The sequence below is a fragment of the Babylonia areolata genome, chromosome 25 (genome assembly GCF_041734735.1).
Source record: "Babylonia areolata isolate BAREFJ2019XMU chromosome 25, ASM4173473v1, whole genome shotgun sequence".
NCBI lineage: Eukaryota > Metazoa > Mollusca > Gastropoda > Neogastropoda > Buccinidae > Babylonia > Babylonia areolata.
In genome coordinates this window covers 4957501-4977500 of record NC_134900.1, presented here as the reverse complement: position 1 = coordinate 4977500, position 20000 = coordinate 4957501, and the positions used below count along the sequence as shown (strand labels likewise).

At 43.9% G+C, this 20000-nt stretch overlaps 1 protein-coding gene across 1 annotated transcript in view; it reads left to right on the top strand.

Moving 5' to 3' along the window:
• LOC143299978 (RNA helicase Mov10l1-like) overlaps positions 1-20000 on the top strand; it is a 39689-nt gene that overhangs the window by 15358 nt on the left and 4331 nt on the right. The window contains exons 9-17 of the mRNA XM_076613535.1: positions 454-729; positions 2705-2814; positions 5508-5585; positions 6228-6383; positions 8380-8445; positions 11171-11338; positions 12715-12888; positions 17373-17519; positions 19249-19356. Coding sequence (XP_076469650.1) covers positions 454-729; positions 2705-2814; positions 5508-5585; positions 6228-6383; positions 8380-8445; positions 11171-11338; positions 12715-12888; positions 17373-17519; positions 19249-19356 — 1283 coding nt within the window. The remainder of the gene's footprint in view (positions 1-453; positions 730-2704; positions 2815-5507; positions 5586-6227; positions 6384-8379; positions 8446-11170; positions 11339-12714; positions 12889-17372; positions 17520-19248; positions 19357-20000) is intronic.

The following is a 20000-nucleotide window of genomic DNA, read 5'->3' as shown; positions in this document are numbered from 1 at the left end:
GCCGTGATGAAGTGACGTGTTCGTTCGTCTTCAGTTTAACGTCTTTCCACTTGAAGTGATATTTGATGGAAAAAAAAAAACAAAAAAAACCGTGGGGGTAGGGGCTGTGGGAGGGGGGTGGGGGTAAAAGTGTGTGTATGTGTGGAGGGTGAATAGGGAGAAACATCGCCAGGGAAAATGGAAACGTTAACGCCAACATCAAACAACTATAACAAATGTCCTATTGGACTATGCAGCAAACCTTCTGCAACAGCAAATAACATATTGGAATTGTTAATAACACATTCAAAAGAACTTTTGGTGAAGTTTGGTAAAAAACATTTTAGATTCTGACAGTGTTCAGTTTTATCCTGTTTGATAATGTATGGATCTGCCTTAATCTTATTGAATTATTGTATGTATTGTATGAAGTGACGTGTGTTTCTCTGTGTGTGTGTGTGTGCCTGTGTCCAGTGCTGTTTCCCAAGGAGGCGAGACTGAAGCCGCCCCAGGTGGACCTGATCACCCAACAGCTGCAGGGGAAGACCGGCAGAGGCGTCCCCCGCAGAACGCCGGCGGCCGCCGACCCCTCCCCCGGCGACCGTCAGTACGTGCCTGGCATCAATCACGCCCTTCAGGACGCCGTGACCTTCTACAATCCCCGCCTCAACGACTGCCAGAAGGCAGCCGTCATTCACATCCTGTTGGGTCAGGCTCGGCCTCTGCCCTACGTCATCTTCGGTCCTCCTGGTGAGTTCTTCTTCTTCATCTTCTTCTTCTTTTTCTTTGTCATCTTCTTCTTCTTCTTCTACTTCTTCTTCTTCTTCTTCTACTTCTTCTTCTTCTTCTTCTCCTTCTCCTTCTTCTTCATCTTCTTCTTCGTCTTCTTCTTCTTCCTCTTCATCTTTGTCTTCTTCATCTTCTTCTTCTTCCTCTTCGTCTTCGTCTTCTTTGTCGTCTGCGGGCTGCAGCTCCCACGTTCACTTGTATGTACACAAGTACCATTCCATTTAACATTAGACACTCCACTTTCACAGCCTGTTTTAAATCATCACTTGCGACACATCTGTTCCAACAGTCCTGATCTCTGTCAACCTCAATGCCAAACTGCTTTTCATCCATGCTATGAATGTTGGATGGTGTATGTGAGACCCTGTGTGTGGGAGTGTTTGTCTGCATGTGTGTGTGACTATCAAGTGAGTTGGATTAAGACCGACCCAATGTGTGGGAGCATTTGTCTTGTCTGTATGTGTGATTATCCAGGTGAGTTGGATTGGTGACGTTTGTTTGTAGAGAGTGGGCACTGATACATTTTATTACTGATGAGCCTTCACGCATGCAAAGTGCTTTGAGTTTAGTTTGAGAAAAGGTGTTCATTATTCTTGTTGTTATGATTACTGTTATTATACAAAGGCATCTAGTGTCCACACTCACAGATTCAAATACTCCACAGTGTTCATAAATCATTGTTATTATGATTATTGTTGTTATTATTATAAGTTTCCCACATTCATCGATTCAAACACTCCGTCACAGCCACCACTTTTCATGTTTCTCTGGAGACTTACACTTGCAACAGTCTTCCCCCCAGGCCCCCCCCCCCCCCCCCAACCCCCCGTCCCCCCACCTTTTTTATTATATTGTTTTTTTTGTTTTTTTGCTTCATCAGTTCTCTGCACTTATTTCTTTCAAGTCTGTCCATTAATTTAAACCGTCCTCTTTCCAAAATAACCCCCCTCCCCACCCTGCACCCCCCCGCCCCCCTGCCTCTTCCTGTTGTACAGTTTCTCTAGCTTTCTGTTCACATGTATCCCTTTATATTTGGCTGGGCTATGGCTGTATCAGATTTTTTTTAAATTTTTTTTTTAAGTTGGTCTTTCTTCTCTTTAAATCAGAGTTATGCATGCATATGAATGACTGGCGTATAAGTGATTTGCCTCTGCATGAAAATCAGTGCGATATCTTCTTCTTCTTCTTATCGTTCATGGGCTTTTACGTGCAAGACAGTTTTTTGCCCCTGCTGTTTAGGTAGTCATACTCCCATTTTTGGGTGGGTGCATGCCGAGTATGTTCTTGTTTCCATAGCCCACCAAACACTTACATGAATCTTGAATGTGCGTATTCAATCTTCACATACCCCTGAAGACGAAGTATGGCTGCCTGCATGGCGGTCATACACGTAAGAGCCCACTCCTTTAAAATACGAGTGAACATGGGAGTTGCAGCCCATGAACTAAGATGAAGAAGAGGATGAAGATCTTCACATGTGTATACACATGAAGGGGTCCAGGAACTGCTAGCAGGTCTGCACATCATATTGACCTGGGAGATCAGAAAAGCGTAAGACGAGACAGAGCGTAAACCTGACAAGATGGCGTGGAGAGCCTTGGCCAAAGGAATGATTAAGCGCTTATAGTTTTTAGAGGCGTTTGATTGGCTGAGAGCGGTGGGCCCGTCTTTTCACTGTTAGCCGCGCGAAATTTGGCCAAGCAGAGCAAACCAATAGGCCTAGTTTGCATCAGTTTGACATGGTAAGTATATTTAACACCAAACATGGAGTATAATACAAACTCCTCCACTCTGTACCAACCAGGCGCTGTGACGGAGATTTTGAACCCGTGACCCTCAGATTGAAAGTCCGTCGCTCTACCCACTCGGCTGTTGTGTCTGAATAAATGAATGCCATCATTATTAGAACTGATCCAGTGTGTGATGTGTGTTTCAGGAACGGGCAAGACGATCACGGTGGTGGAATCCATACTGCAGGTGCTGACCCGTATCGGTGGCAGTCGTGTTATCGCTTGCACTCCGTCCAACAGTGCTGCTGACTTACTGGTGACCATTCATTTGTGGGGTTTTTCTGTAATGTGTTTCAGTCAGTATGAGCATGCAGACAATTATTTGTTTTATTTTGTTTATATCAGATAATTATTCAGTTAGCATGATACTCAATTTTATTGATGTATCGTCCGCCTGGCATCTAAATAATAGACATATTCTTGCTTGTCTTAGTGTTTGGGGTGTGCGATCAAATGCCAGGATTTTACACTGACCTGGTGTGTTTCAGTGTAGTTGAGTGTCGTATTGTATCGTTAGCATTAGTGCATTCATGTACAGTGCAAAGCATACAGGCGATTAACTCATAGTGTTGACATTATCTTACTTATCAACCAACACTAAAGAGTTTGACACAAAGCTCTTTACAGGTATAGAGTTAGAAGAAACCAGCCAACACTGAGGGCTTTCATACAAAGCTGATTACAGAGCCAACACTGAGGAATTTGACACAAAGCTGATTACAGAGCCAATACTGAAGACTTTGACACAAAGCTAATTACAGAGCCAACACTGAAGACTTTGACACAAAGCTGATTACAGAGCCAACACTGAAGACTTTGACACAAAGCTGATTACAGAGCCAACACTGAAGACTTTGACACAAAGCTGAGTACAGAGCCAACACTGAAGAATTTGACACAAAGCTAATTACAGAGCCAACATTGAAGACTTTGACACAAAGCTATTTACAGAGCCAACATTGAAGACTTTGACACAAAGCTATTTACAGAGCCAACACTTAAGACTTTGACACAAAGCTATTTACAGAGCCAACATTGAAGACTTTGACACAAAGCTAATTACAGAGCCAACATTGAAGACTTTGACACAAAGCTGATTACAGAGCCAACACTTAAGACTTTGACACAAAGCTGATTACAGAGCCAACACTTAAGACTTTGACACAAAGCTAATTACAGAGCCAACATTGAAGACTTTGACACAAAGCTGATTACAGAGCCAACACTTAAGACTTTGACACAAAGCTAATTACAGAGCCAACATTGAAGACTTTGACACAAAGCTAATTACAGAGCCAACATTGAAGACTTTGACACAAAGCTATTTACAGAGCCAACATTGAAGACTTTGACACAAAGCTAATTACAGAGCCAACATTGAAGACTTTGACACAAAGCTATTTACAGAGCCAACATTGAAGACTTTGACACAAAGCTATTTACAGAGCCAACATTTAAGATTTTGACACAAAGCTATTTACAGAGCCAACATTGAAGACTTTGACACAAAGCTAATTACAGAGCCAACATTGAAGACTTTGACACAAAGCTGATTACAGAGCCAACACTTAAGACTTTGACACAAAGCTGATTACAGAGCCAACACTTAAGACTTTGACACAAAGCTAATTACAGAGCCAACACTTAAGACTTTGACACAAAGCTGATTACAGAGCCAACACTGAAGACTTTGACACAAAGCTAATTACAGAGCCAACACTTAAGACTTTGACACAAAGCTAATTACAGAGCCAACATTGAAGACTTTGACACAAAGCTATTTACAGAGCCAACATTTAAGACTTTGACACAAAGTTGAGTACAGAGCCAACATTTAAGACTTTGACACAAAGCTGATTACAGGATTAGAGATGGAAGAATTATCCACAGTGATTGTGTGGACTGGTTTGATGTTTATATGGTGGAGACAATCATGGACGCCTGCATGGTAGGGACTGACCTGTGCAATGTTTCATCATGACGATGAATGCGTTTGATGACTGACCTGTGCAGTGTTTCATGTTGACGATGAATGCGTTTGATGACTGACCTGTGCAGTGTTTCATGTTGACGATGAATGCGTTTGATGACTGACCTGTGCAATGTTTCATGTTGACGATGAATGAGTTTGATGACTGACCTGTGCAATGTTTCATCATGACGATGAATGAATTTGATGACTGACCTGTGCAATGTTTCATCATGACGATGAATGAATTTGATGACTGACCTGTGCAATGTTTCATCATGACGATGAATGAATTTGATGACTGACCTGTGCAATGTTTCATCATGATGATGGATGAGTTTGATGTCTGACCTGTGCAATGAGTTTGATGACTAACCTGTGCAATGTTTCATCATGACGATGAATGAGTTTGATGACTAACCTGTGCAATGTTTCATCATGACGATGAATGAATTTGATGACTGACCTGTGCAATGTTTCATCATGACGATGAATGAATTTGATGACTGACCTGTGCAATGTTTCATCATGACGATGGATGAGTTTGATGTCTGACCTGTGCAATGAGTTTGATGACTAACCTGTGCAATGTTTCATCATGACGATGAATGAGTTTGATGACTAACCTGTGCAATGTTTCACCATGACGATGAATGAATTTGATGACTGACCTGTGCAATGTTTCATCATGACGATGAATGAATTTGATGACTGACCTGTGCAATGTTTCATCATGACGATGGATGAGTTTGATGTCTGACCTGTGCAATGAGTTTGATGACTAACCTGTGCAATGTTTCACCATGACGATGAATGAATTTGATGACTGACCTGTGCAATGTTTCATCATGACGATGAATAGATTGATGACTAACCTGTGCAATGTTTCATCATGATGATGAATGAATTGATGACTGACCTGTGCAATGTTTCATCATGACGATGAATGAATTTGATGACTGACCTGTGCACTGTTTCAGGCGGAGAGACTCCACACAAGTGGTGTGATCAAAATGAGCGACATGGTTCGTCTGAATGCTTTCAACAGGTCGCAGGATGTGAGTTGTGCATACATTGCCGCGTCTCTGACGGAAGGGATGTTTGTTTGTTTCGCTGTGTTTCTTTTTCAAGTTTGAAGGTGGCATCAAAGTGTGCACTTGGTATAGAATTTTCTTGTTGTTTTCTTGTTCATCTGTAACAGCTGTTGTATTGTGACATGTTCCAGGTGAAAGTACTGTTTAAACTGAAGTGTGCAGACTGATACCATATATGCTTCACCATGTCTATTTAAATGAAGAAAAAAGTCTGAATTTCATCTCTCAAATTTTGTATCCCTTCTGTGCGTGTGTTCATGTGTGTGCAAATATGATGCGTTCATTATTTAATATTTAAATATTTTACGCTGTACAGATTACTTGTTATGTAATGGTAGTGTAGCTGACTGTTTTATTTTTGTTTCTGCCTGTTAAAAATTCCAGAGTTTATTGCGGCACATAGTCTGCCATTGTATATGTATATATACAGTATTGGAAGGAAGGTGTGTGTGTGTGTGTGTGTGTGTATCTGTGTGTGTATGAATCTGTGTGTGTGTGTGTGTGTCCTGTCTGTCGTTTGACTCGAGCAAGCACATTACGCTACGTACTACCCTTGAACTTGTGGCGGCTTTGTTTGTTCAAACAGGAATCAGTTTGTTGTTGCAGAGTATTCCGGCCAGCATCTTGGGCTACTGCTCCACAGGGGAAAGACTGGGGGTGCTGAGTCACTTCCGTGTCATCATCGCCACGTGCAACACGGCTGGCCTCCTGTACACGGCTGACCTGAAGGCAGGACACTTCACCCACGCCTTCATTGATGAGGTCAGTGCACTTTCATTTACATCTGGCTCTTTCGGGAACGCTGTCGAAGAACCGGTCAGGCGACAGACTTGTGATCCAGTTTTCAGCAGAGATCAGAGACGAAGGTCCTGTTTTTGGCATGGTGTTGTGTCCCTTGGGGAACGCTCATCACTCTTTTCTTTCCCTCCTTCTGCCCAGGTGGGAATTGGTACCTGAGTTCAGTCGTGGAGTTTTAAAACTGGTGAAAGGAGAGGTTTGGGCCCCACCTTCCTGTGCCTAGCCCTCAACCCAGTGGTTACTAATTCACTGCCCCCTATAGCTGTAAAAGGCTGTAGGATGTTCAGTCTTATTTGTTTGTCGTTGATGTTTATGCATTGCAGTATTTTTTTTATTGGTAATAACAGGACATTGGTAATAACAGGACATTGGTGATAACAGGACATTGGTAATAACAGGACATTGGTAATAACAGGACATTGGTAATAACAGGACATTGGTGATAACAGGACATTGGTAATAACAGGACATTGGTAATAACAGTACAGGACATTGGTAATAACAGGACATTGGTAATAACAGGACATTGGTAATAACAGGGCATTGGTGATAACAGGGCATTGGTGATAACAGGACATTGGTAATAACAGGACATTGGTAATAACAGTACAGGACATTGGTGATAACAGAGCATTGGTAATAACAGGACATTGGTGATAACAGAGCATTGGTGATAACAGAGCATTGGTAATAACAGGACATTGGTGATAACAGGGCATTGGTGATAACAGAGCATTGGTATTGGTGATAACAGAGCATTGGTGATAACAGAGCATTGGTGATAACAGAGCATTGGTGATAACAGAGCATTGGTGATAACAGAGCATTGGTATTGGTGATAACAGGACATTTGTAATAACAGGACATTGGTGATAACAGGACATTGGTGATAACAGGGCATTGGTATTGGTAATAACAGGGCATTGGTATTGGTAATAACAGAGCATTGGTGATAACAGAGCATTGGTAATAACAGGGCATTGGTATTGGTAATAACAGAGCATTGGTGATAACAGGGCATTGGTATTGGTGATAACAGGACATTTGTAATAACAGGACATTGGTAATAACAGAGCATTGGTATTGGTGATAACAGGACATTGGTGATAACAGGGCATTGGTAATAACAGGGCATTGGTGATAACAGGACATTGGTAATAACAGGGCATTGGTATTGGTGATAACAGGACATTGGTGATAACAGGACATTGGTAATAACAGAGCATTGGTAATAACAGGACATTGGTGATAACAGGGCATTGGTGATAACAGGGCATTGATAATGACAGCACATTGGTGATAACAGGACATTGGTGATAACAGGGCATTGGTGATAACAGCATTGGTGATAACAGGGCATTGGTGATAACAGGGCATTGGTGATAACAGCATTGGTGATAACAGGGCATTGGTAATAACATTACATTGGTAATAACAGAACATTTTAAAGTAACTAAACCTATGGCTCTAGGCCCTTTACAAAGAAAAAAACAGTATACAATGGATATAACATTACACACAAAGAGTACATGAAAGAATCATCTGCTCATGTCTGGCATGGAACACTGAATGTCTGAAAAATAATGTAATTTGAAATGGACTGCTACCAAATAAACATCAGGCACATTCCTCAGTGTTCAGTTTATGCAGTTTATTTCGTTCCAGGAGGAAAACTCAAATTTCAAATAATTTCATAAAACTTTTGACAGCTGTGTAACTTGTCCTTACATCTGGAACATATATGTCAATGTATGAAGATTTATTTGTTTGTAAATTTTTGTTAAAAATTATTTTTAGTGTCTTCTTATGCTTGTTTCATGTGACAGTTGTTGGAGTAAACTTGTGATTCAGTTTTTGTGTATTGCTGTTGTATCATCCACACTCTAATAGGGGGTAAATGAATGAGTTATCTTTGAATGTTGATGCTGAGAAGCGTGTGTGGTGTGTGTGATGTTGACAGGCCGGCCAGGCCACAGAGCCAGAGTGTCTGATACCTGCAGGGCTGGTGGCAGGTGCCGATGGACAGGTGGGCTTTTCATTTGCTTTCCTACCTCCTCTTTTAATGTACATATTTATCTGTAGTAGCGTAACGGTGAAACTGTCAAAAAATCAGAGGTATACATGGTGGAGGACGTTTTCACTGACACCGACAGTAACGAGGGGCTACTTGTTTCAGATTTTAGCCCAGTTAATAACGATTTTGATGCAGAAAGTGACTATGAAAACTAAAACTTATTCTGTCTATCGTCATGCCAAATTTTAGGCCAGTCTGCTACTCTAAAGTTTAATCTGTCTCCCTATCATTACACCAAGTTTCAGGCCAGTCCATTAAACCAAAGCTTCATCTATCTCCTACCATCTTGCCAAGTGTTATTTGGCCAGTCTTGTCTACAAATAGTAACTGTGGCTCTTTTTGCACGCACCACTACTTGTTTTCCTAGCAATTTTTTTCTTGTCCGCCTCAGGCCAGGGGCGCTGCTGACGTGCTGTAGCAATGTTCTGAATGGGTTAACTCACTCAGTACGGCCAGTCCTCTCTTCTCCTCTACACAGACCCCTCGGATGTCCAGTGGGTGTCTGAATGACCCAACCTTTAGCTTCCGTCGTCAGAATTGTGGTATTCTTTGTCAACATTCACCTCTTCAGTATAAGAGCCTTCCGCTTGCAATATTTTGATGATGGTAATTGGGGTGAAACGCTGTTAACGTCGTCTCTTTCGCCGTTTGTATGGAGAGAGTTAACCTTTAGCTGCCTTAGCTTCCCAGCAGACCTCCCTGCAGTCTTTGTCATGCAGGCAGAAACTTTCTTGCTGCCATGCCTGCCGGTCTGGGCAAGCACAGAAACAAAAAACTTCCTACACTTCTCAGTGTATGGGCTGGAGGAGCTAAGAGCTATGATTACCGTAAAGTTCGGTCTATAAGCCTCGACTTTTTACCCCAGCTTCAACCTCTGCGGCTTATACAGTAATGCGGCTTATTTGCGGATTTTAACGATCCCGGGAGTGTAACGTTCTCATCTATTCTTAGCTGCCCTTCAACTCACCAAAATCATGATTTCTGTCCATGAATTTTTGGATGAGCTTCAGGATCGTGTGCTAACTGTTCACGTTTTATAAATCAAATCCGCACATATTAAAGCCTTCAGATCAGCATTCATTTCTACTCTGCTCAAGCGTACACCCTCATCATGCCGAAAACGCGACGTTATGCCTATGATGCAGCCTTCAAATTGAAGGCGATCGACCTAGCAGATGACAGTGCAACCGACGAACCAGCAGCGACCTCCACCTTCATGAAGTGAAAGCGAGGCTAAGTCAGTGACAAGATGGCGGAGGAAGTTGTGCTGGTTCTCTTCAACTCGGACACTGAAGATGAAGATTTCAGTGGATTCAGTGAGCAGGATGATGTTGAATAAATGTGACTATCCCTAAATTATGGATCTTATTTTCGTTGTGTTTATTTCTTCTTTTTTTTTGTGGCACTAGCAGTATTTTCGCTTGCTTTTCTTTGTGTTGTTCATGCTTGTGTTTATTTCATAACCTACAGTATCGACAGCTTTTCTTAGTATCAGTATGCATTCCGGTACCGGAAGTAAGTGCAGCTTATAAACCAGTGCGGCTTATGTATGTATAAAGTTCAATTTTTTCCAAAATTTAGTGGGTGCGGCTTATATACCAGTGCGCTCAATAGACCGAACTTTACGGTAGCTTTTTGGATGACTTTGCACATATCTTTTTACCCCTGCAGCCTTGGAACAAAGACAGTGGGTTTTTCCAGCTGTGCACACGCTGGTATTTCCTGTGCCAGAAAATTTTGGTGAGGAGAAGGGGTGGTACTGTTTTCCTTCTCAAGCGATAATTCAGTCTTATAATGAACAATGAAAGGTTTGCTCTTTCCACTGATACGAAAAAGAGTCGAAACGAGTACACAGAATGTAAGAACAATGTACATGCAAGCCGCATACAACAAAATAAGGCCAAATGAACACGCTTAATAGCCAAAAAAAGCGTTAGACGAGACAGAGCGAAAACCTGACAAGATGGCGTGGAGAGCCTTGGCCAAAGGAATGATTCAGCGCTTATAGCTGTTAGAGGCATTTGATTGGCTAAGAGCGGGCCAGACTAAGAGGGGCGTCTTTTCACTGTTAGCCACGCGAAATTTGGCCAAACAGAGCAAACCATAGGCCTAGTTTGCATCAGTTTGACATGGTAAGTATATGTAACACCAAACATGGAGTATAATACAAACTCCTCCTTTTGGTACCTAAAAATGATTTTTTGCTAAAATGGCAGAACATATGCGTTGGCAGTGACTGTTCGCCTTGTGCAAGCTTGTGCAAAATGGGAATGGGCACCCAGGCATTGCCCACATCTGGATAGCATTAACTTATTCTACTCCAGGTATTCATACCATGATTTCTTCCCCTGTGGACCAGATATGAGTAATCTCGTACCAACACACGATTCCGATTTTGTTTATTCTCGCTTGGTACACTTGGTATTCTAAACTGAACCATTTACGGATTCCAGAAGTATAAAAACGATGCTTTGTTCAATGGATTTAATCAACAATTCTCTGGTGATTTTCACCATTTTAGTGAACCACCGACATCTTTTTTTTTTATCTTTTTTTTTTTACTGAAGTGGTGGCATGTAATGCTGGTTTGGGGAAGTTGTAGCAGGCATACAGCTGTGAAGGCAGAACAAGGTATGTTATAAGATGACAGATGGGTTTTTGTCGTCATCGTTTTCAGATTGTGTTGGCGGGGGATCCCAAACAGCTGGGCCCAGTGCTGATGTCCCCCTTCGCCAAGATGTACGGGCTGGAGTTGTCCTTCCTTGAGCGCCTGATGGATCGCCGCCCCTACCAGCGCAACAGTCAGCTGCATGGGGAGGGGCATGGGGGATTCCAGTCCACACTGGTTCGTGCTTGTGCTTGTAGAATAACCATGATCATTGATAGTGATAAAGATAGAATAACGATGATCATTGATAGTGATAAAGATAGAATAACGATGATCATTGATAACGATAAAGATAGAATAATGATAAAGATAGAATAATGATGATCATGATAAATATAGAATAACGATGATCATTGATAATAATAAAGATAGAATAACGATGAATATGATAGAATAACAATGATCATTGATCATGATAAAGATAGAATAATGATGATAATGATAGCATAACGATGATCATTGATAATGCTAAAGATAGAATAATGATGATCATTGATAATGATAAAGATAGAATACCGATGATCATTGATAACGATAAAGATAGAATAATGATAAAGATAGAATAACGATGATCATTGATAACGATAAAGATAGAATAATGATGATCATTGATAACGATAAAGATAGAATAATGATGATAAAGATAGAATAATGATGATCATTGATAACGATAAAGATAGAATAATGATAAAGATAGAATAACGATGATGCAGTAATGGCGTACAACAGCACAATAGCAGATATGAACCAGCACACCAAAAAAAATCACAAATATGTTGTACACACACACACATGCAAGCACACGAGCACACACATACATGGAACACATATGTGCACATGCACACACACACACACACACACACACACTCAAAAACACATACACACACACACAGAGTAAATGCACACACACACACACACACACACACACACACAGAGTAAAAACACACACACACACACATGCGCACACGCGCGCACGCGCATGCATGCACGCAATACATGGTGACTTCAGTGGAGGGGAGGGTCGATGTGTATGGGGAAGAGGAGACACACAGATGACTATGTTTCATCACACCCATAGGCCATGTTGAACAGACAGGTTCTGAAATTTGTTTTTAGAGAGGGCAGAGTTGGTGGTGATGGAGATCCTGAGGTGCTTGATACCCAGAATCCCTTTGACCCAATGTCTTTGAAGAGATTTGGGGGGAGAGGTGTGTGTGTGTGTGGGGGGGGTGGTTGGGGGGGGTCAAGCTTTTCTCTAGAAGACCGGAGAGAACATGAAGGGATATACACGTAAAGGACAGAAGATAAGATGTATCTTGTTCGATGAAAGTGTTCACGTTGTCACACAGGTGGGTGTATATCTTCATTATTCTACCATTTCTGCGTCGGCATGTTGTGGTATAACAGTGTGCATTGTTTTGTGGGTGCGGTATAACAGTGTGCATTGTTTTGTAGGTGTGGTATAACAGTGTGCATTGTTTTGTAGGTGTGGTATAACAGTGTGCAATGTGTTGTAGGTGTGGTATAACAGAGTACGTTTTTCTGTCGCGCAGGTGACGATGCTGGTGAACAACTACCGTTGCCACGGCGCCATCCTGGAGCTGCCCTCTCACCTGTTCTACTTTGGTCAGCTGCAGGAGTGTGCTGCCCCCTCCCTCACCCACACACTGCTGCGCTGGGACTTGCTGCCCACCGCAGGGCTACCCGTCGTCTTCCACGGAATCAGGGTATGTGGGTGGGTGGGGGTTAGGGGTAGTGGTGTACTGTCCATCGTCTTCCATGGAATCAGCGTATGTGGGTGGGTGGGGGTAGGGGTAGTGGGTGTACTGTCCATCGTCTTCCACGGAATCAGGGTGTGTGGGTGGGTGGGGGTTAGGGGTGATGATGGGTGTACTGCCTGTTGTCTTCCACGGAATCAGGGTATGTGGGTGGGTGGGGGGTAGGGGTAGTGGGTGTACTGCCTGTCGTCTTCCACGGAATCAGGGTATGTGGGTGGGTGGGGGTAGGGGTAGTGAGTGTACTGCCTGTTGTCTTTCATAGAATCAGGGTATGTGGGTGGGTGGGGGTTAGGGGTAGTGGGTGTACTGTCCATTGTCTTCCATGGAATCAGGGTATGTGGGTGGGTGGGGGTAGGGGTAGTGGGTGTACTGCCTGTTGTCTTTCATGGAATCAGGGTATGTGGGTGGGTGGGGGTAGGGGTAGTGGGTGTACTGCCTGTTGTCTTTCATGGAATCAGGGTATGTGGGTGGGTGGGGGTAGGGGTAGTGGGTGTAGTGCCTGTTGTCTTTCATGGAATCAGGGTATGTGGGTGGGTGGGGGTTAGGGGTAGTGGGTGCACTGCCTGTCGTCTTCCATGGAATCAGGGTATGTGGGTGGGTGGGGGTTAGGGGTAGTGGGTGTACTGCCTGTTGTCTTTCATGGAATCAGGGTATGTGGGTGGGTGGGGGGTAGGGGTAGTGGGTGGACTGCCTGTCGTCTTCCACGGAATCAGGGTATGTGGGTGGGTGGGGGTTAGGGGTAGTTGGTGCACTGCCTGTCGTCTTCCATGGAATCAGGGTATGTGGGTGGGTGGGGGTTAGGGGTAGTGGGTGTACTGCCTGTTGTCTTTCATGGAATCAGGGTATGTGGGTGGGTGGGGGTTAGGGGTAGTAGGTGTACTGCCTGTTGTCTTTCATGGAATCAGGGTATGTGGGTGGGTGGGGGTTAGGGGTAGTGGGTGTACTGTCCATTGTCTTCCACGGAATCAGGGTATGTGGGTGGGTGGGGGTAGGGGTAGTGGGTGTACTGCCTGTTGTCTTCCATGGAATCAGGGTATGTGGGTGGGTGGGTGGGGGGTAGGGATAGTGGGTGTACTGCCCGTTGTCTTCCACGGAATCAGGGTATGTGGGTGGGTGGGCGGGGGGTAGGGGTAGTGGGTGTACTGCCTGTTGTCTTTCATGGAATCAGGGTATGTGGGTGGGTGGGGGGTAGGGGTAGTGGGTGTACTGCCTGTTGTCTTTCATGGAATCAGGGTATGTGGGGGTTAGGGGTAGTAGGTGTACTGCCCGTCGTCTTCCACGGAATCAGGGTATGTGGGTGGGTGGGGGGTAGGGGTAGTGGGTGTACTGCCCGTCGTCTTCCACGGAATCAGGGTATGTGGTTGGTGGGGGGTAGGGGTAGTGGGTGTACTGCCCGTCGTCTTCCACGGAATCAGGGTATGTGGGTGGGTGGGGGGTAGGGGTAGTGGGTGTACTGCCTGTTGTCTTTCATGGAATCAGGGTATGTGGGTGGGTGGGGGGTAGGGGTAGTGGGTGTACTGCCTGTTGTCTTTCATGTAATCAGGGTATGTGGGTGGGTGGGTGGGGGTTCGGGGTAGTGGGTGTACTGCCTGTTGTCTTTCATGGTATCAGGGTATGTGGGTGGGCGGGGGTTAGGGGCAGTGGGTGTACTGCCTGTTGTCTTTCATGGAATCAGGGTATGTGGGTGGGTGGGGGTTAGGGGTAGTGGGTGTACTGTCCATTGTCTTCCACGGAATCAGGGTATGTGGGTGGGTGGGGGTAGGGGTAGTGGGTGTACTGCCTGTTGTCTTTCATGGAATCAGGGTATGTAGGTGGGTGGGGGTTAGGGGCAGTGGGTGTACTGCCTGTTGTCTTTCATGGAATCAGGGTATGTGGGTGGGTGGGGGTAGGGGTAGTGGGTGTACTGTCTGTTGTCTTTCATGGAATCAGGGTATGTGGGTGGGTGGGGGGTAGGGGTAGTGGGTGTACTGCCTGTTGTCTTTCATGGAATCAGGGTATGTGGGTGGGTGGGGGTTAGGGGTAGTGGGTGTACTGCCTGTTGTCTTTCATAGAATCAGGGTATGTGGGTGGGTGGGGGTTAGGGGTAGTGGGTGTACTGCCTGTTGTCTTTCATGGAATCAGGGTATGTGGGTGGGTGGGGGTAGGGGTAGTGGGTGTACTGCCTGTTGTCTTTCATAGAATCAGGGTATGTGGGTGGGTGGGGGTTAGGGGTAGTGGGTGTACTGTCCATCGTCTTCCATGGAATCAGCGTATGTGGGTGGGTGGGGGTAGGGGTAGTGGGTGTACTGCCTGTTGTCTTTCATGGAATCAGGGTATGTGGGTGGGTGGGGGTAGGGGTAGTGGGTGTACTGCCTGTTGTCTTTCATGGAATCAGGGTATGTGGGTGGGTGGGGGTAGGGGTAGTGGGTGTAGTGCCTGTTGTCTTTCATGGAATCAGGGTATGTGGGTTGGTGGGGGTAGGGGTAGTGGGTGTACTGCCTGTTGTCTTTCATGGAATCAGGGTATGTGGGTGGGTGGGGGTAGGGGTAGTGGGTGCACTGCCTGTTGTCTTTCATGGAATCAGGGTATTTGGGTGTGGATGAGGGATGGGTATACTGCCTATCTTCTTCTATGGAATCAGTGTTTTGTAGGGTGGGGTGTGTACTGTCCATGGATTCAGGGTATGGGTGTAGGGGAGGGGGTTACTGTCTTTGTCCATGGAATCAGGGTATGTGGGTGGGGGGTAGGGTGGGGGTGTACTGCCGATTGCCTTCCATGGAATCAGGGTATGTGGGTGGGTGGGTGGGGGTGGGGTGTGGGTGGACTGCCCTTCGATCATCTTCCATGGAATCAGGGTGTGTGTGGGGGTGGGCGTGGGGGTATGATGTGGGTGGACTGCTGATCATCTCCCATGCAGTCCGGTAATAATAATAATGGTATTTATATAGCGCTGAATCTTGTGCAGAGACAAATCAAAGCGCTTTCGCACCAGTCATTCACACACATGCATAACTCTAAAACTGGAGAAACTGAAGACAAGGAAGAGGCAGGGAAGGGAGGCTATTTTGGGAAGAGGTGGGTTTTAAGGCCAGACTTGAAAGAGCTGAGTGCGGAGACTTGACGAAGCGAAAGAGGAAGTTCATTTCAATCGCAAGGTTCAGAGGCAGAGAAAGAACAGTGGCCAACAGTCGAGTTTTTGAATCTGGGTATGCATTAACAGAGTGGATCCGAAGCCAATCGTAGGATCGTATGTGGGTATATGGATAGGGATGGATGGAATTACTGCCTGTTATTGTCCGTGGAATCAGGGTATGCAGGTGGAAGGGTAGGGGGTTGGTGTACTGCCCATCATCTTTCATGAAATGTGGGTTTGTGTGAGGATGGTGGGGGGGGAGGGATGTTTTGTAGGGGAGGAGGGTGGGGGGGTGGAAGAATGGTGGGATGTGAGTTTGTGTGTGGGTGGGAACGGAGGAAGAGGTGTGAGTTTTTGTGGGTGGGGGTGGGTGGACTCCTTAAGACTCAAGACTGATTTCAATATGTAAAAAAAACACAGGTACAGAAATTTCACTGTTTGACAGGGTGCAAATCAATAAACCCGGATACAAATCAACTAAAACTTGAGAGTGTGTGTGTGTGTGTGTGGTATGCATGCAGTGGTGGGAGGGATATTGGAGGGTGGGTGTACATTTATGTGTGTGTGTGTAGTGTGATTATTTCCCGCGTATCTACGTCTTCTTCCATTTTTTTTTCTTCCATTTTTTCTTTCCTTTTATTTTATTCTTCTTTCTTCATGGGCTGCAAGTCCCACATTCACTTATATACATGAGTGAGCTTTTTTACATGTATGACCATTTTTACGCCCACCATTCAAGCAGTCGTACTCCATTTTCAGGGTGGGAGGTATCTGCGTCTTTATTTAATAATAATAATAATAATGGATACTTGTATAGCACACTATCCAGAAATCTGCTCTAGGTGCTTTACAAAAACGCTTTTGTTAACATAAAACATTATATCTATGTTACATACACACACCAAAATGTGACTACACACACAGACACACAGACACAGACACACACACACAGACACACACACAGACACACACAGACACACACAGACAGACAGACAGACAGATACACACACATACACACACACACACAGAGCATACATACATACATTTTAACATACATGTGTATCTAACAGCATACGCACACATAGGCAGGCACAAACTTACATAAACACACGCACGCACAATACACATTCATATACATGCATGTAGTTATGTACACATACATATGTATACACACATAGTCTTTCTTTGTGCTCTTTTACCACATCTGTGTGTGCGTGCGCATTCTGTGTACTGGATACATGTTTAGCTTGCTAAATGTGCACCTTTTGACGTGAGCACGAACACCTGACAATGTGTCTGTCACACACACACACACACACAGAGTGAAGACGTGAGGGAAGGCGACAGTCCCTCATGGTTCAACCCTGGGGAGACGGTGGAGGTGGTACGCTACCTCCAGGGTCTGCTGAGCAACAGTCCTCCTGTGTCCCCCAGCGACATCGGCGTCATCACGCCGTACAGGAAACAGGTCAGGTTTTTGGGGTTTTGTTGTTGTTTTTGGTGTGGTTTTTTGTCTGTTTTTTTGACTGCCCCGTTTCAGCGGCATTACTCCCACGCCGCTCACTCCGAGTCACCCATACACGGCCACACCAGGGTTCATCCATCGCAGTTCCAGCGTCGGCAGTCCACAGGGAACCATTGATGTTAGGTCGCCAGGAGGCCACACACCAGAGGAGACCCTGCACTGCTGCTGCTGAGTCACTTCAGTGGTGTTCAGTGGTGCCTGTTCTGATTTAACTTACTTAGGACACCACCTACTAAGCCCCCCCCCCTACTCTTTGAGAGGGGGAAGGGGGTGTGTCTTTTCTTTTTCTCCTTTTCTTCTTTCTTTTTTTATTCGGTTGGCCACACATGACTTTGGCATTATCTTGCCTTACAGATAACAGGTCAGGCTTTTTTTCTTTTCTTTTTCTTTTTTTTGGGGGGGTTTGGGGGAGGGGCTTTTCTTTCTTTTTTTGTCATTTCCTTGTATTATATTTCTTTGTCAAAACAGATTTTTTTTTTTTTACTGTGTGAAACTCAGGCTGCTCTCCCTTGGGGAGTGCATGTCGCTACAGTGCAGCTCCGCCCTTTTATTTTTTATTTTATTTTATTTAAATTTTTTTAAAAATTTTTTGCTGTCTGTTAATGTGTTTGATACACATTTTGCTGTGGAAGTTTGCCAGGAAAAGCCCTTGTGTTGCCTTGGATTCTTATACATACATGTGCTAAGTGCATGCTGCACACGGGACTTAGTTTATTATCATCATATCTCAAGGACTAGCACCCAGACCACCACTCATGGCGCAGTGGAGCAGGGAGAAGAAATCCATGGTCCGTGTATGGGACGGGAAACTGTCACCCTGCATGACAGTGGTAGCATCACAACTGAACAGAAAACGGGTCAGGTTTTTCTACAAGGATTTTCTTCTCTCTCTCTCTCTCTCTCTCTCTCTCTCTCTCTCTCTCTCTCTGTGTGTGTGTGTGTGTGTGTGTTCTGCTTGTTTAATGTATCGTGAGAGAGTGATATTTAGAGATTTTTGTTTGTTTGTTTGTTGATGAAACACTGTTAAGCAGAATGTTGCTTTGCACTTAAGGGGATTTAAGAATTAATCCCTGTCACCCCCTTGTCAATAGACCCTTACAGGTAATGACAATAAAAATGTCAAAGCGTCTCTCTCTCTCGAACTTTGGTGATCGTCAAAGTTAGAGAGAGAGAATGAAGACTCCTGAATATATGATTTACTACATATCCCCCTTTCTAAGGGGCAGTGACATGTATGAATAAACCATCTCAGTCTCAGTCTCTCTTTAACATTTTTTTTTTTTTTTTACAGACATATGTTTTTAATGTATAATATCTATTCTTGTACCAAGAGCATCATATAATAACGTTAAATACACCAAAAAGTAATAATTACCGTTCTGTGTCAGTGATACATTTACATGAATACCAGCAGCATTTTGGAATGAAAGAAGGTAAATAATATACAGACAGACAGGCAGACAGGAGATAAAATCAAGAGACAAAAGAAAAAACCAAATTGATAAAGAGACCGTTTTACCCCATTTCCTGTCTTAGTCTTGGTAGTTTGAACATTTACCAAAAAAATATGGAATGAAGAACAAAATGTGTGTGTGTGTTGTTGTTGTCTTTGTGTTGTTTTATTTTATTTTATTTTATTTTATTTTTTATACTTTTTTTCCTGCTCATGAAGGTGGAGAAGATTCGGATGATGATGGAACGACTGGGAATTCCCAAGGTGAAGGTCGGCTCCGTGGAAGAGTTTCAAGGCCAGGAGAGACAGGCGATCATCATTTCCACGGTGAGATGGCTTTGTTTATGGCATGGACTTTCTTCCTCCATTTCTGTCTTTATCTCACTTTCTCCCTCCTCTCTCTCTCTCTCTCTTCCACAGTCTGTCTCTCTCTGTTATTGTTGACAGTGTTAGGAGTCTGATGACATGAACATTAAATCATCTGGAATCTGGAATCTCTCTCTGTGTGCACATGTGTGTGTGTGTGATGGCTGGGAGTATATCCATATTATACATTTTCATATTGGTATTTTGACCTTTAGTGTTTATTTATTTATTTATTTTACTTTGTTTTGGTGTTAAGGCATACACTTTGGTGAAGTGGATTCTGGACCCCAGTTGCAAACATTTCAGTTTTATAAAAAATAAAAAAATTTTTTAAATTAGTCACTCCATGCATTTTTGGCTTTGAAAATGCATTCAGATAGATGACACCTCTTGCCAACAAGATAAATGTGATGTCAGTAGCCTGTTCACGAAGTATTTCCAGAAATCTATTTTCCAATACAGTTTATACATACCATATTTTACAAACTACAGGTCACTTCAGATTTTAAGGAACATCCTCTGAATTATTATATGAAAAAAACAAAAAACAAAAAAAAACCCAATAACATAAGATGTAGCATGTTATAGCATGCACTTCAAAATGA